The sequence below is a fragment of the Colletes latitarsis genome, chromosome 10, assembly GCF_051014445.1.
Source record: "Colletes latitarsis isolate SP2378_abdomen chromosome 10, iyColLati1, whole genome shotgun sequence".
Lineage (NCBI taxonomy): Eukaryota > Metazoa > Arthropoda > Insecta > Hymenoptera > Colletidae > Colletes > Colletes latitarsis.
Window position 1 is genome coordinate 20479640 of NC_135143.1, and position 17347 is coordinate 20496986.

General features: G+C 35.0%; 1 protein-coding gene across 2 annotated transcripts in view; it reads right to left on the reverse strand.

Moving 5' to 3' along the window:
- Positions 1–16964, reverse strand: part of LOC143346906 (LIM and SH3 domain protein F42H10.3-like) — a 53434-nt gene extending 36470 nt beyond the window's left edge. For both annotated transcript variants that reach the window (XM_076775593.1, XM_076775592.1), the window contains exon 1: positions 16479–16964. In XM_076775593.1, coding sequence (XP_076631708.1) covers positions 16479–16547 — 69 coding nt within the window. In that variant the 5' untranslated portion in view covers positions 16548–16964. The remainder of the gene's footprint in view (positions 1–16478) is intronic.
- Between the last annotated feature and the right edge of the window lie 383 nt (positions 16965–17347).

Here is a 17347-nt window from a genome sequence, read left to right on the forward strand (position 1 = left end):
GATTTTTTAACCAGGGATTGCAAAGCCTGAAAAATGGCGGACCAGAAGCGGTCAGCGTTAACGATCGTTTCGAAAACCACATGCTGGTCAACAGTTGCTACACAGTTACGGCAATCAACGAACGAAAACGGTCGGTTCCCCATTATCGATTAGATTCGGCGACGGAATTCGAAAAATCGTGGAACGCTCGAGTCACCAAGATGGCCGCCGAACGGGGCAGCAGCCGTGAAAAATATCGACCATGTATTCAACAGGACTTTTTACTTCGAACAACGAATAAAAATTTGTAATAAATTCCCTGCATACGATATATCTGACTTCAAATTTCAGAGACATAAATTTCTTTTACAGCTATTAACACGAACGGAGAATTCTCTTTTGCATTTAACACTAAACTCTCCGAATAGAGTATAATTTCCAATTCGTCTATAATTTTGTTTATTCGTTAGATCGAAAGCGAACATTTCGAACGGAATTGTCATTTTTCGTTTTTAAACATTCGTTTGCAAAGGGATCGAAAGAGGAATCTAACAAATAAAAATTATGCTCGTTTCGTAGTTCCCCGGAGAGAAAATTCGCGCGATCGCGTTTCGTCGCGTGGATCGAACGAGGCGTGATCCCCGATCGAGCGGAGAAATCCTCGTGGGTCGGTGTTTTGCAAAAGGAGGAGAGAAAAAAAAATAAAGAAGGCAAAGACGCGCTACTGTACCAGATCGAGCGTTGCCAAGAGCATTCGCAGCCGTGGCACGTTTCGATTTCTAGACGATGCAGGTCGTCAGTGTCAATCCGTGAGCTCGTGACGGCGGAATGCAACGTAGAACGAATGCAACGGTACCTTATTTGTATCGTGCGGCCAATGTTAATGGCGCCACGAACAGCTATCACAGTCGTACCTTTCGACCGCGCATCCGCGCCGCGGTGATCGAGGCACGTGGATCTCGTTCCTACAATTTAGTTTCAATTAGTTGGTCGCGATTAGCGGTAATTACCGTGTGGTCCCGCTTTCGAATCGACGGACGAACGGTCGAGAGCTCGTGGAAAAATGCGCGGCACCAGTTGGCGCTCCCAGAAATTTTGCAGGAGGATGCAACTCGGAATTAACATAAACGAATACGGTCACGGCACTTTGCAAAATTCTATTGTAAATGATATAACGGCATTTGTACCATGCTAACAGGGCGCAGATTTTAATATTTGTAGTACAAACGGATAACATACAGGGTGTTTGACTAACCCTGGGAAAAATTTTAATGGGAGATTCTAGAGGCCAAAATAAGACGAAAATCAAGAATATCAATTTCTTGACAGGCTTCATTAAAAGGTTATTAACAAAATTGAATTAAAATATTTCAAAATCATTCTGAAAAAATTATATTTAGTTACAGGGGTAAAGGACAAGCATTTTTGGTCATTAGACCTACCCTCGAAATCCTACCCAATTTCGAGAAAAAAATTCGAGAACGAGATTTTTCGACAAAATTAAAAAATGTCAAATCGTTCTGAAAAAATTATTTTTGGTTACGGGGCTCAATTACGATCATTTTTGGTCATTAGACATACCCCCGAAATCCTACCCGCTTTCTAGAAAAAAATTCAGTACGGGCGGAACTTTAAACGTTAATTACTTTTTAACAAAGCCTCCATCAACAAATTGGTATTCTTGATTTTCGTCTTATTTTAAACTCTAGAATCTCCGATTAAAATTTTTCCCAGGGTTGATCGAACACTCTGTATAATTATTTGATTGTTAATAAGTTGTCAAGTTGTTCTAAACAAGTTGTCCTAAAAATAATTATTTATTTTTGCCTTATAACCTATCAAATAAATAAGGTTTAAGACTGAATAAGATTAAACGTTGTGTAATTGAAATACCACGAATACAAACGCCCTGAGTCCAGCGACAATTGACAGAACGACTAATCTAATTGATAATAATAATCTTTAGTATATTTTTAAAAACCCAGATAAAAAGCAGATTTTATGTTGACCCCGAAAAATTTTTAATTGAATCGATTCATTTTAATGAGTACCGACCTCCAAGCGAGGATATCAAATTTGTTATCAAATTATATTTATTACTATAAAAATGAACTCGACCTTTCAGTTACTCAAACTTGATATACGACACAAAATATCATCTCTGCAGGATTGGGGTTAAACAATCTTCGTGATACGGTAAAATCCATTTAGTCAGGTGGGATTCTGTTTTATTTATAGCAGTTTCACTCGATATCGATCGGAGTAGGCACAAAAATACATACAAAAAAAAGAAATATCGATAAGATAACGTACAATATACAAGGAGTTCCACATAACTTGGTCGAACTAAATCTCGCTTGTTTCCGATACTAGGAAAACGCGTAACAGAGAAACATTATTTGTAAACATTATAAACAGAAAATCAAAATTGACTGACCATTTATGGCTGAAATTATGGTTACTCTAAATCTGCTAAGTTTCATTAAAATCGGTGGACATCACATCTGAAATTTATCTTCTGAGGAAACAGAAATTAATATAAATATATATAAATACTATCTATCCGACTAGTTTTCCTTTAGCTTCGACAAACGGTGTTAAAATCTCAATTTTTATTGACATATTTAAGGCGATACAGTCAAGACACCCTATATATAAATTTCGTTATCGAACATACACGATTTGCAACGCCATGCGCCGGTCGTACACGACGTTTGATATTTAACGGGTTACAAAGGTCAGTCGGGGATCATTTGGCTGTCATTGTTGCGGACGAGCCCCGCATAATCCAACAATTTGCTATAATACGGTCGTGCTTTCACTTTCGACGACAGCGTCGATGCACCCGCGATATAATTCCGCGCGCACTTTTACCAGCTGATCCAATTTCCTCGCGTCGCACTTTCTTCGTCGACTGCAACGAAGGAAACGTCTGCGTCCTTATACAGATCGTGGTTATTTAACGAACAATAATTACGCGAACAATTGTTTCCGCAACGAGCGTTTCTTCCAACAACGCAACCAGCAAAGCGACCATTCGCGTGGAAGGAATTCGACTTTTTACTATTCGAGTGTCAATTTTACTTCAAAAATTAAACAAAAAATTACAATCTTTCGATAATGAAAGTAAAATTCAATACAAAATTTCTTTCTGCTCATAAATATATAATTCTCAAAATAACAAACACTATAGATTGTAAATTAATTTAGAAAAATGGTCATCACTTGATTCTTCCTCAAGAAATTTTTACAATTAATAGAGAGGTGGGCAAAGTACATTAAACCTTCGAATAAACAAGTTTTAAATAAAAGTAGAATTTTTAATTAAAATCCTTTCCCCTAGCATTGCTTTATTTTATTCGTAATAATAAAATAAATGTGCACTGTTATAAGCAAAAGAAAACACCAGCAAAGCGATCATTCGCGTGGAAGGAATTCGACTTTTTACTATTCGAGTGTCAATTTTGCTTCAAAAATTAAACAAAAAATTACAATCTTTCGATAATGAAAGTAAAATTCAATACAAAATTTCTTTCAGCTCACAAATATATAATTCTCAAAGTACAGAACGCTTTATAGATTGTAAATTAATTTAGAGAAATGGTCATCACTTGATTCTTCCTCGAGAAATTTTTACAATTAATAGAAAGGGGGACAAAGTACATTAAACCTTCGAATAAACAAGTTTTAAATAAAAGTAGAATTTTTAATTAAAATCCTTTCCCCTAGCATTGCTTTATTTTATTCGTAATAATAAAATAAATGTGCACTGTTATAAGCAAAAGAAAACACCAGCAAAGCGACCATTCGCGTGGAAGGAATTCGACTTTTTACTATTCGAGTGTCAATTTTACTTCAAAAATTAAACAAAAAATTACAATCTTTCGATAATGAAAGTAAAATTCAATACAAAATTTCTTTCAGCTCACAAATATATAATTCTCAAAGTACAGAACACTTTATAGATTGTAAATTAATTTAGAAAAATGGTCATCACTTGATTCTTCTTCAAGAAATTTTTACAATTAATAGAGAGGGGGACAAAGTACATTAAACCTTCGAATAAACAAGTTTTAAATAAAAGTAGAATTTTTAATTAAAATCCTTTCCCCTAGCATTGCTTTATTTTATTCGTAATAATAAAATAAATGTGCACTGTTATAAGCAAAAGAAAACACCAGCAAAGCGACCATTCGCGTGGAAGGAATTCGACTTTTTACTATTCGAGTGTCAATTTTACTTCAAAAATTAAACAAAAAATTACAATCTTTCGATAATGAAAGTAAAATTCAATACAAAATTTCTTTCAGCTCACAAATATATAATTCTCTAAGGACAGAACACTTTATAAATTGTAAATTAATTTAGAGAAATGGTCATCACTTGATTCTTCCTCAAGAAATTTTTACAATTAATAGAGAGGGGGACAAAGTACATTAAACCTTCGAATAAACAAGTTTTAAATAAAAGTAGAATTTTTAATTAAAATCCTTTCCCCTAGCATTGCTTTATTTTATTCGTAATAATAAAATAAATGTGCACTGTTATAAGCAAAAGAAAACACCAGCAAAGCGATCATTCGCGTGGAAGGAATTCGACTTTTTACTATTCGAGTGTCAATTTTGCTTCAAAAATTAAACAAAAAATTACAATCTTTCGATAATGAAAGTAAAATTCAATACAAAATTTCTTTCAGCTCACAAATATATAATTCTCAAAGTACAGAACACTTTATAGATTGTAAATTAATTTAGAGAAATGGTCATCACTTGATTCTTCCTCGAGAAATTTTTACAATTAATAGAGAGGGGGACAAAGTATATTAAACCTTCGAATAAATAAATTTTAAATAAAAGTAGAATTTTTAATTAAAATTCTTTCCCCTAGCATTGCTTTATTTTATTCTTAATAATAAAATAAATGTGCACTGTTATAAGCAAAAGAAAACACCAGCAAAGCGACCATTCGCGTGGAAGGAATTCGACTTTTTACTATTCGAGTGTCAATTTTACTTCAAAAATTAAACAAAAAATTACAATCTTTCGATAATGAAAGTAAAATTCAATACTTTCTTTCAGCTCACAAATATATAATTCTCTAAGTACAGAACACTTTATAGATTGTAAATTAATTTAGAAAAATGGTCATCACTTGATTCTTCGACCCCAAGAAATTTTTACAATTAATAGAGAGGGGGACAAAGTACATTAAACCTTCGAATAAATAAATTTTAAATAAAAGTAAAATTTTTAACGAAAATTTATTTGTTAAGATAATAAAATAATTGTGCACTGTTTCAAAGAGAATATAATACCTTGCAACCGGATGGTTTCGTTCTACTGGCTTATCTTGCCTTGAACTTTATTGAATATGCAGGAATTCGTAGATAAAGGAGCTCGCAACTTCGGTAGTAAATAAATTAGTGTAGTATGTTGGGGTAGTTAGCAGAAATAGTAATTACAATCGGGGAGCAGTCACGCGGCAATAGCGTATGTTTTAGAATGCAACTCGTTCTGTCGTTTACTGTTTTATCGCGATGCGTATTGTTAATGCAGAGGTTGCTGTTTCTATCTTTCTTCTTTTTTCTTTCCTAGTAAAAGGTGTCTAGTAGATGTTACACGCGTACGCAGAATAATTATTCGTGGTTTCGCAACGGCCAGTGGGAAACAACCGGATGCCGTGTCGCATCGCTGGCATAACAGAAATTTCTAATGGCTAAAACCGCGATTCACGGATCCTAGAAAGTAAAAGGCTTATTCTTCTAAAATTCCCGCCGCGAATCTCGGCATTGTTGCCTCAGAATCTTTTCCTTGCCTCTTGCAACGTAATCTTCTCGATGGATAATAACATCTCGCGATCACGCAACGATCCTAACGCATCAGACCTAAGCAGACTCACGAAATAATATAAAAATAAATACATAAAAAATTCGAACTAAAATAATTAACAAAGAACTTCAAATTTTTTTCAAAAGATTGATTTAAAAAATTTTAAATATCGAGAGTTTACTATTCGTTGTTAATCGTCGGGTGGAAAATATCAATATTAAAACATTGAAATAACGATCGTAACGCAAAGAATGATTAATTTTGATAGAAATTACATTTGAAAATTCATTTAAAAAATGTCAAATATTAAGAGCTTCCTTGTTAATCTTCGTTTTAAAATCTTAATATTGGTAATAATTATACTACTGTATAATTTGCGATAGAAATAAAAAAAGGAAAAAATTAATTCGTTAAACGTAGAAGTTTTCTTTGGAATTGCAACAGTATACATCCTACTTTCCACTTGTTAAATATTCATCATATTTTTTATACATTACACTGTATACATTTTACAACAGTCGAGACTCGGCAACGTAACATCGTTCAATTATACATCCAACTAATTATTGTAAATAAGTTCTCGACAATACTCTTGCGTACGATTTCTCTCATTATTTTTAACCACCAATATGATTATTTTCACTCGTTCAAGACACTTCCTCCAAACGTGTAATCCTGTGTCTCGTTAACCCTCTATAGCCCAAATTATGTTTGGTCTCTAAAGAAAATTATACAGTATGACCATTGACAAATACTAACAACGAGATATAAATTGGAAGATATGTTTCAGTAAACACAAATTTTCAACTGTACTCACCCTGGTGTGAGATATTACAAAATAATTATTTCATATTAATTCTTTGATACTTTAATTGGTACATATTGGCAATAGAATTAATTCAAACTTAAATAATGTAATGGGTATGTGACTTTAAAATCACGTTGGGTTATGGAGGGTTAAATATAAATGTAAACTAACTTTGTAAAATTCCCAATAAAAAATTTTGTATTTTCATCCCCCAAGAAAGGTCGAGCACACGTTTGCACGAAATCAGAATCAAGGGGAGCGCGTTCGACGGGGCTTTAATTGCTTTAAATCGCGCAAGGTGGTCAAACGAGTCTAACGAGAATTAATGTATCTGGCTTGCTTAATTGACAATCCGTGCCTGATTAATTAACGACTACGCGACTTATCACTCGCAAGATTGTTCGTTCGACGCTCAGATACGCGACGGTCGAAAAAATACAAAAACAATGCGTTCCATTAATAATAATATTTAAAGGAACGCGCACCGGAAACGTTTCTGTTTTAATTCCCGCGAACGTACCATAGTTCGCGGCGGATCGACGTATTTTTGAAACGATGTAGGCGCAACAGGTTGGGAATGACTCCCACCTGTTGCAATCGTATGCCAAACCCACGCAACGAGTAGTCTCGGCTTGGAATTCGATTACAATTTCACCGAACTCCTGTTATTCTTGAGGAGCGAACGCTAGAACGGTGCTAGTGAACGAAAAATTAACTTTCGAGCTCAGGGAATCGGTCCCGCCGCCATTTTCGTTGCTAACGAATGGTGGAAATCATAGAATATTATATATTTACGTATATTTACAAATAAGAAACTGACTTTAATCACGCCTCGGCGTTGAATTCATTGATTTTAATCTTATTTCAATGGCAAATTCGTCGAAAGCTAAAATGGCGGACGTTCGCGGCGTGTGAACCACGGAACGTCGAAATAAATTTTTCGCGACCACGCCTTAATTCGATAGCCACGCACAACAACAAGAAAAAAGGAAGCAACAATGAAGGGGGTGGTAAAAAAAAAACTGGCGGGCGGTTCCTCTTCATTAATGGGACGTGGATTAATTGCGGCTACACCAGGATGCGGCTGGCGCATATGCGAGTCGGTTACGTTCGAGACAGGACGCCATTCGAATCCGGCGGTGTTATACTCGATAACGAGATTCGCGAATATAGAACAAATCTTAAACCACTTTTAAATCCGGTGAAAGTCTCTGTTCTCAGCAAAAATACTAACGCATACAAAAGACGTACGTAATTTGAATCAACGTTTGCCATTGTCGTGACTTTTAAGTAAAGAGGAAAAGAAAACCATAAACGTAGAAATACGTGATGATTTATCAAATATCTTCAACCGTTGGAATACAGTGCTGGACACAAGTATTGGCACAGTTGTGGTACAAATACTTATAACTACTAAACAAATTGATTTGAAGGAAAATCTTTTTGACATGATCATTTGTTATTTATTTTAATTTCTTACGTAATAGAAGCAGTAATATAAATACATTGATTCACAAAACAATAACAAAGATGTATTTATTGAACATTTTATGGGTAGACAATAGTACGTAAATACATTTTTGTTATTGTTTTGTGAATCAATGTATTTATATTACTGCTTCTATTATGTAAGAAATTAAAATAAATAACAAATGATCATGTCAAATAGCTTCTCCTTCAAATGCAATTATAAGTATTTGTACCACCACAACCATGCTGTGCCAATACTTATGTCCAACACTGTATATTTTTCTTTCATTTTAAATCTATTACGCGATTACAGAAATTTTCTTTTCATTATAAACAGATGGATAAATTCACTGAAAGAAACTAAATTACAATAATAACCTGTGGGAACTTCATTGAGAAGATATAAGGAATAAGAAAAACAAAATACAATTATTTAATTATGATAGTCCAGGATCGATAAGAATGTTCGACATTTTAAAACAATGTATTAATAGTAAGCGATTAATCAACGTTCTACGAACTATCTTCAACGATCTCCAGCAGTATACGCGGCTGGCATAAAAGAAGTAGATAAATATCGTCGACCTATTCTTGGCCCGCAACGTATCAGCCTATTGCTGCCTGCGTTTAACATTTCTTTTTAATCACGCATCCTTGCACCTATATTTATATTTCCACTACTGTAAATCTAACGATTTTTTAGTAAAACTACATGCGTCCCCTATAATATGAAACAAAAGATCTACGTTAATATTTTTGAACTTGACTTTGCTATGAAAACAGTTATTGAAATTTATATTATTGTCGTTTGTTGTGCACTCAACACCCATGAATTTCTGCCAAAATTTCTGACAATGGCTAAAAACTTCTGATTTACTGTTGGTTGCATTATTCGAATAAATATTCACGTAAGATCATTATTCAAATAAATCCGTTTTAATCGAATATTTCATCTGCAAGATGAAACTATTTATGCCAATAATTTCTTTTCACTTGTTTAGTAGCACCAACGTATGTTTTCACTACGTGTTTACTTCTGACTAAATTCTTATTCGAATATTTATTTGTAGAGAGGAATAAAATGTTACCGTTTCGAATAAAATTTCTGGCTCGAGCACGAGCGAGGAAACTTTCCGCTCGGAGGGAACACGGGAAGCTCGGCTCGTACGCGACTGTGTAATTAGAAATTTTTCTTGATTAAACTTCGCCTCGCTTTAATTGTCCGTCGTGCGCTTTAATTCGACTCTACGCCCCGTTGACTGCGTAAGCATCTCACGCGATATTTTTCCTCTCGCTTGCTCTTACGGAAGCCTTCCTGCGGGGCGCAGAAGATGGGCGGAAATAGTCAGACGCAGAAAGAGCGAAAAAGAAAAACGCGATGCAGAGGTGGAGAGAGAAAGGAGCTTCTTGTACGCCGTTCGGTAGAGACGGCGAGTTACGAGAGAAGATATGCACGGACGAGGAAAAACTCGAGTTTATGGTTTCCAATGACGCCACAAGAAACGTGGCCCAGAGATTCGATGGATCCGGTTTTACAGTTAGCAATCGAATCGATACTGATACTATCGTTGATAACAAATCGACTCAATGAGAAAACAGTCGATAGGAAGTATCGATTCGAATCGAAATTTCAAGTTGGTATTGCTTTATGATATTTCGGTATTTAAGTTCTTGATAAGAAGACGAGAAGATGTTTATCGAATTTAACACTTTCACTGCCACGTCACCTGTAGGATGCTCGGCCACCATTGGGGAAAATTTGAATGGGAGTGATTCTAGTGACCAAAATAAGACGAAAATCAAGAATACTAATTTGTTGATGGAGGCTTTGTTAAAAAGTTATTAACGTTTAAAGTTCCGACCGTACTGAATTTTTTTCTCGAAAATGCGTAGGATTTCGGGGGTATGTGTATTCACCAAAAATGATTGTAATCGACCCCCGCAACCGACAATAATTTTTTCAGAATTAATTAAAAATTTTTTTTTTCGTCGAAAAATTTCAGCACCTACCCTGTCGATTTTTCTTAAAAATTCCTTTTTCATTTTTAGTAATTTTGTTTGACGCCCTACAGAAAAGTTGTCTAATACTTTTTTTTAGGTACCCATGAGCTCTACTTCAGAAAAAAGTTTCATTGAAATATATTCACTATTGTAGGAGTTATGGCTGTTTGAAAATTGGACCATTTTTATGAGGTTTTTCTCATTTTGCAGGGTCAAGGATCCACTTTTCGAATATTTTTATAATTTCTACATATTCTTCACTAAAATACGCGTCGTTTGCTTTTTTAAACATTAAAATCGTCCAATCCGTTCAAGAGTTATGACATTAAAGATTCGCATGAAATTTCGAAGCATTTCTGGCCTCACATTAGATTTTCGGTAAAGAATTTTTTTCTCGAAAATGCGTAGGATTTCGGGGGTAGGTCTATTCACCAAAAATGCTTGTAATCGACCCCTGTAACTAAATATAATTTTTTTAGTATGATTTGAAATTTTTTAATTTCGTCTAAAAATTTCAGTACCTATTCGAATTTTTTTCTCAAAAGTGGGTAGAACTTCGAGGGTATGTCTAATGACCAAAAATGATGATGATGAATTGAGCCCTGTAACTAAATATAATTTTTTTAGTATGATTTGAAATTTTTTAATTTCATCTACAAATTTCAGTACCTTTTCGAATTTTTTTCTCAAAAGTGAGTGGGATTTCAGGGGAATGTGTATTCACCAAAAGTGATTATAATTGACCCCCGCAATCAAAAATAATTTTTTCAGAATGATTTGAAATTTTTCAATTTAATTTTGTTAACAACTTCTTAATGAAGCCTCAATCAAGAAATTGATATTCCTGGATTCTAGAATCTCCCATTCAAATTTTTCCCAAGGGTGGCCGAACACCCTGTATATGGGTGACAGGATTCACCACTATAATATTAGAAAAATTAATTCTCAAGTTAAGACGTTGGGAGAAATGAATTTGGATAGAATTTGTGAATTTTAACAAGGTTACTAAAATAAGTACTGAAACAAATTTTAGGTTATATAGCTTACAATAGTTTTAAACAAAAATTTTATTTCTGCAAAATATTATACTGTTTTGATCTGGCAGTGAATGTATTAATTTTTACTATAATTCAATAGAAAACAATATTCTTGCGTCATAAACTATTGTTATTATTATAAAATATATTTGCAATAAAATTCATTTAACACGGATGTTTTCATGCACAGTTTGATTAATCCCAACAACTAAATGCAAATAAAAAGGAAAAACTACGCTGCTCGACCGGAAGATTCGAACACGGGCCAACTGTGTAGGATTTTGGTACCCTAACGCTGGACCACAATGTTAACCATAGAATTTCTTCATTGACAAAGTTCTTGAGTCTATTAAAATCCTTTAAATGTAAATAATTTGAAGAATATTGAGTCCCCGACCCTATAAGAAAATATTTCCATAAACGATCGAAATCTATCAGTATACAAAGTTTTGGTTAAATCGATGCCACGAAAATCTTCCACTCTTCTTATCGAAATCTATCGGTGTACAAAGTGTGACTCTTAGACTCTTCTTAGTAAGAAACATAAATAAAAAATTAATAGTACACGATGGTGGATAGATTCGTGGACCACAGATGCTTAAAATATACGAACTGGGACGGGAATACAAAGATGGACGGAGAGAGAATTTAGAAAACCAACGTGGCGATCGCGTATCCCGATACATCCAAATTTAGGAGGCCAGAATCTTCTGCCGTCTGCCCTCGGAGCTCGTTTTCCGGCGCAGTATGCCGCCTACGTGATTTAGTCTCGTTAACTCGATCCGTGCGTTAAATAAATTGTAACCGGTACGTGTTTCTGCCTATAATCCTGTTCGGGACGGTTGCACGCTTGAAAATCGCGAAACTCGCCGGTCAACGTCCGTGGATCGATGGACTCGAGGATCAAAGTTCGGGGAATTTTATTTTCGAACGAATTACAATTTTAAGAAAATCCGTCAATGAATTTATTAACGATCAATTTATTCAAAAATATGCATTCGTATATTCGTTATTCAAAGATTTACATATATTATACAATTCCAAAGAATTTTTACCCTAATACTAAGAAAATCCATCAGTGAATTTAACAACAATCAATTTATTTAAAAATATGTATATGTATATTCGTTATTCAAAGATTTACCCCCTGGGAAAAATTTGAATGGGAGATTAGAGTCCAAAATAAGACGAAAATCAAGAATATTTCTTGACTGAGGCTTCATTAAAAAGTTATTAACAAAATTAAATTAAAAAATTTCAAATCGTTCTGGAAAAATTATTTTCGGTTGCGGGGGTCAATTACAATAATTTTTGGTCATTAGACATACCCTCGAAATCCTACCCACTTTCGAGAAGGAATGAAATTTTTCGACAAAATTAAAAAATTTCAAATCGTTCTGGAAATATTATTTTCAATCAATATTTACTCGTTCCGAACTACTAATATTTTGATACTCTACCATTAAAAACAAATCAAGTATTTATGGTGCTCAAATTAGGTGGAACTCTATAGAATGATAAATTCAATCATTATTTTTTAATTATATATTTTGTAGTATGTTTTTACGAGGATCTAAAATATAATCTAATTGATCGACAGTGTAAGAATTACTCGTTTCGAATTTATCATATAAACAGTTATTTATCTATTTAGCAAGACAATTAAATTTTTAAATAAAGAAGAAATTATTCCCCAATGATTTTCGGTTAAATTTTCATTACGATGTTTTTTATGATTTAGATTTAAAAAGATCTTCGATTCAGTCTACTGTGCGACTATGCGCGATCATTAGTTACCGCGCCGATAGTAATTAACCGAGCACGTGCAGTTCTCAACAGAACGTCGATACACACTGTCTCGAACACTTCCTTCGAAATAAACTCGCCTAACGATGTTGTTACGCCGCGAGGATGTTAAACGGCATTGAAACACGTCATCTTTATGTTCGTGGTTATAATGTCCCCTGGAAACTTAAATATTTGCACGCCAATGGTTTCGTGGAACTCGAAGACGCTTATCACGATTGATTGCATATCTGCATACGAAAGTCGTTAATTAGGATGACTTCACGGTATACGGAGCACAAAACACAGCTGAGCAAAATTTTTATCTAGATACAAACATCGATAACGAATAAAAGATACACTGCCCGTCCATTACTCGTTAACCTTCAACCTTTTATATTAATATCTTCTTTCTATCTTTATAGCAAACAACTGACCTCTTTAAAAATATTATTATCGCAATCTAGATCAAATTGTGAAAAATTTAAGGTACAGGTAGCCCTCCTACAACACGGTTTCGCTATAACACGATAAGAAAATTGCGAAAACCTTTGTACAACACTGTACTTCTACAGCACTGGCTAACATGATTTTTGCTTAACATATTCAAAAACTAAATTACCTTAAAATAATGAACTACAGTGGCTTTACATGAAAAAATATAAACAAAACTATAATTTATTAAATTAAGGTTGCGTTAAATTAAAATATTTTTTTTGTTTTGTTTTGTGTTATACACACATTTATATTTTTCATAAAAATTAAGTTGCTTATGTAGAGTAAAACAAAAATATTTGTATGTAATAAATTTTCGGAACGTAACTCCCCTTTTTGTACTGGCTCCGGGTCTCATATAACACGGTTTCACACAACACGGAATTTTCTAGGAACCTATCTACCGTGTTATAGAAGGGTTACCTGTATTTGAAAATAAGGGTGGTATTATAGTTACGCGACGCACTTATAGCAGGCGCTGGTGTCCACAACTTATTACATTACACCGATTATAGATGGTGCTGATATCCACAACTTGTTATGCAAATACGCATAGATGGCGCTGGTATTAAAAGGGTTAAATTGACATGAATATTTCAATTATGCCATGAAATATTTCACAACCTTTGGATAGACTACAAAGCTGAGCTAAAATTCTTATTTGAAATTTTGAATGAAATTTTGAATGAAAGACACGCAACTTCTATTCGATACACACTAAGTAACAATTAGCAATTGAACGATAGAATGGAATATTTAACAAGAAACGAACGAATATTAACGCGTTAATTGTTATGACAATTTTCCACATCTGTATTTATCCTCGACCTTTTAATAATATTATGCAAAAGAAAACATTACAAAATTACAGTATAGAGAAGAATACCCTCTCAAAACAATGACTACGAGGTCAGTTGTCTTATTGAAAATATTGAATAGCTCAATGGTTCATTCGATATTTTACAGCATTCTCGCTAACAGTAACGTCATTTAACACAAGATTTACGAGCATTGATCGCACGTATATTTATTGATACCTTTCATGTTGGCGATTACCTCAAAATACGATTTTTCTTTTAATTAGAATATGTATTCATGTCATTGCATCAAACAAATTCAACATAAGTTGTTAAAAAATAATATTTACGCGCTCTACGATTTTAAATATGGAATCTGACATCCGTCAAATCCCCAAAATCTGGTTTCCGTAAATCTAGTGTTAAAAAAAAAAAATGGGTGTTCGGCCATCCCTGAGAAAAATTTGAATGGGAGATTCTGAAGACCAAAATAAGACGAAAATCAAGAATACTAATTTGTTGATGGAGGCTTTGTTAAAAAGTTATTAACGTTTAAAGTTCCGACCGTACTGAATTTTTTTCTCGAAAATGCGTAGGATTTCGGGGGTATGTGTATTCACCAAAAATGATTGTAATCGACCCCCGCAACCGACAATAATTTTTTCAGAATTAATTAAAAATTTTTTTTTTCGTCGAAAAATTTCAGCACGTACCCTGTCGATTTTTCTTAAAAATTCCTTTTTCATTTTTAGTAATTTTGTTTGACGCCCTACAGAAAAGTTGTTTAATACTTTTTTGTAGGTACCCATGAGCTCTACTTCAGAAAAAAGTTTCATTGAAATATATTCACTATTATAGGAGTTATGGCTGTTTGAAAATTGGACCATTTTTATGGGGTTTTTCTAACATTACGGGGTCAAGGAACAACTTTTCGAATATTTTTATAATTGCTACATATTCTACACTAAAATACGCGGCGTTTGGCTTTTTGAACATTAAAATCGTCCAATCCGTTCAGGTGTTATGACGTTTTAAAGATACGCACGAAATTTTGTAGTGACCATTACATGCCTGAAATTATATTTTCGGTAAGGAATTCTTTTCTCGAAAATGGTTAGGATTTCGGGGGTATGTCTGTTGACCAAAAATGCTTGCAATTGACCCCTGCAACTAAATATAATTTTTTTAGTATGATTTGAAATTTTTTAATTTCGTCTAAAAATTTCAGTACCTATTCGAATTTTTTTCTCAAAAGTGGGTAGAACTTCGAGGGTATGTGTAATGACCAAAAATGATTGTAATTGACCCCCGCAACCGAAAATAATTTTTCCAGAACGATTTGAAAAATTTTTTTTTCGTCGAAAAATTTCACCACCTATCCGATTTTTTTTCTCGAAAGTGGTTAGGATTTCGGAGGTATGTGTAATGACCAAAAATGATTGTAATTGACCCCCGCAACCGAAAATAATTTTTCCAAAACGATTTGAAATTTTTGAATTTAATTGTTAATAACTTTTCAACGAAGCCTCCATCGACAAATTGGTATTCTTGATTTTCGTCTTATTTTGGCCTCTAGAGTCCCCCATTAAAATTTTTCCCAGGGTTGGTCGAACACCCTGTATATTAGTTTGTTCGGCGTAAGCGTCGTAAAGAAACATTGTATGTACGAATTCGTACATCGTCTTCAGATTTGTTTGCTTTTGTCGCTGGAGACACTACGCCAGGGGACGAGCCAAGCAACAGACAATTATGCCGAATGGAATAGAACGCTTCAGTAAGCAGTGCTAAACGAGAACGGTACATCCCACGATCCGCTGCGAAACGTCTCCACGGCCGTGTCCACCGCGATCGTTCCCAAGAAACGGCCAGAAAAGAACAGTTTCCGAGATACGGGGCAGACTATGGCCCAAAGACGTCACCGACCGCGCGACCGTTTGGGGAAAATTGATACTCGAACGATATTCTGTCAATCCGTAGCCGACGGAACACTCTTATCTCGCGTGGAAGATTACGATTTATTTTCCGAAGTACCGAGCAAAGTTCGCTTCGTTCCATCGCGTGCGCGTCGAGGATCGGCGAAGTCTCTCCGGACAATAAAATCGCGAAGAAACGGTAAAGGTACAAACCACGAATTAACCTAAAATTTAGCTCGCGAACGTACGGGCCGGGAACGTTGTAAAGGATTCTTAAATACAGCAGATATTTCGCGATTCGAAAATAATTTATACGAATCTCGATCCTTGATACGAATTTTGGCAGCCGGACGAAGAAACTTTACCTTGTCGAGGCACTTGAGCTCCTCGATCGGGTAGACCGTTTTCTCGCAGCGGGCGCACGTCTTGCTCATCTTCTGCTTCTTCTTCCTCCTCTTCGTCGTCGTTTTTCCTCTCTTTTCCTCGTTCACGAGCGCAGAGTTCCGCGTACGTGTGTGTCCTGGCCTCTTCTCTTCACGAAACACACTGCGCGTACGTAAGGAACACGTGTAACACTAACGACACACCCGCGCGGCCTTTCGCGTCGGGAACGATCGTGGAAAAACGGCGGTAAATCGCGTTCAGGTTGTACGATTGTTTACGAGATTTCACGACCGACAACCGTCGCGGCTGAGAAAAATGCACGCCAACAGAAACGCTCCAACTGCACGGGTGCCACAGTGCTGCACCAAACTGCACTGCCCTCTCGTCCTCGTCTAGCCACAAAAACTCCTTGAGTGACAGTAATGGTGGTGTACCGCGCTAGTCAAACGAACTGCGGAATATTATATATTTTCATCGCGGCGTTGCAAGAGCTTTACCGTACAGAAATTCCGTAAACGATTTTTTAGAATATTTACTACGGCGAGCGCGATACTCGAGTCGATCGTTCGTTTCTTTTTAAATGTTTATTGGAGGATTGTTATTCTTACCGAAATGGTTTGCCTTTTGCGCTGCGGATAATGCAGAATATTGTTTCACATAGAGACACGCCTAATACACATTAAGTTGAGATTATACTAGTCGATTTATTTAATAAGCATAGTTCAATGCTTATTTTTATAATAAAAAATGTCTAGTATAATATTAACGCTTACACCGCCATCTACGGCAGAGCGTCCAAGTGTGTCGAGATAAAGTTCGCTCTCCTCGTCGCTAGATGAAGCCACCAATC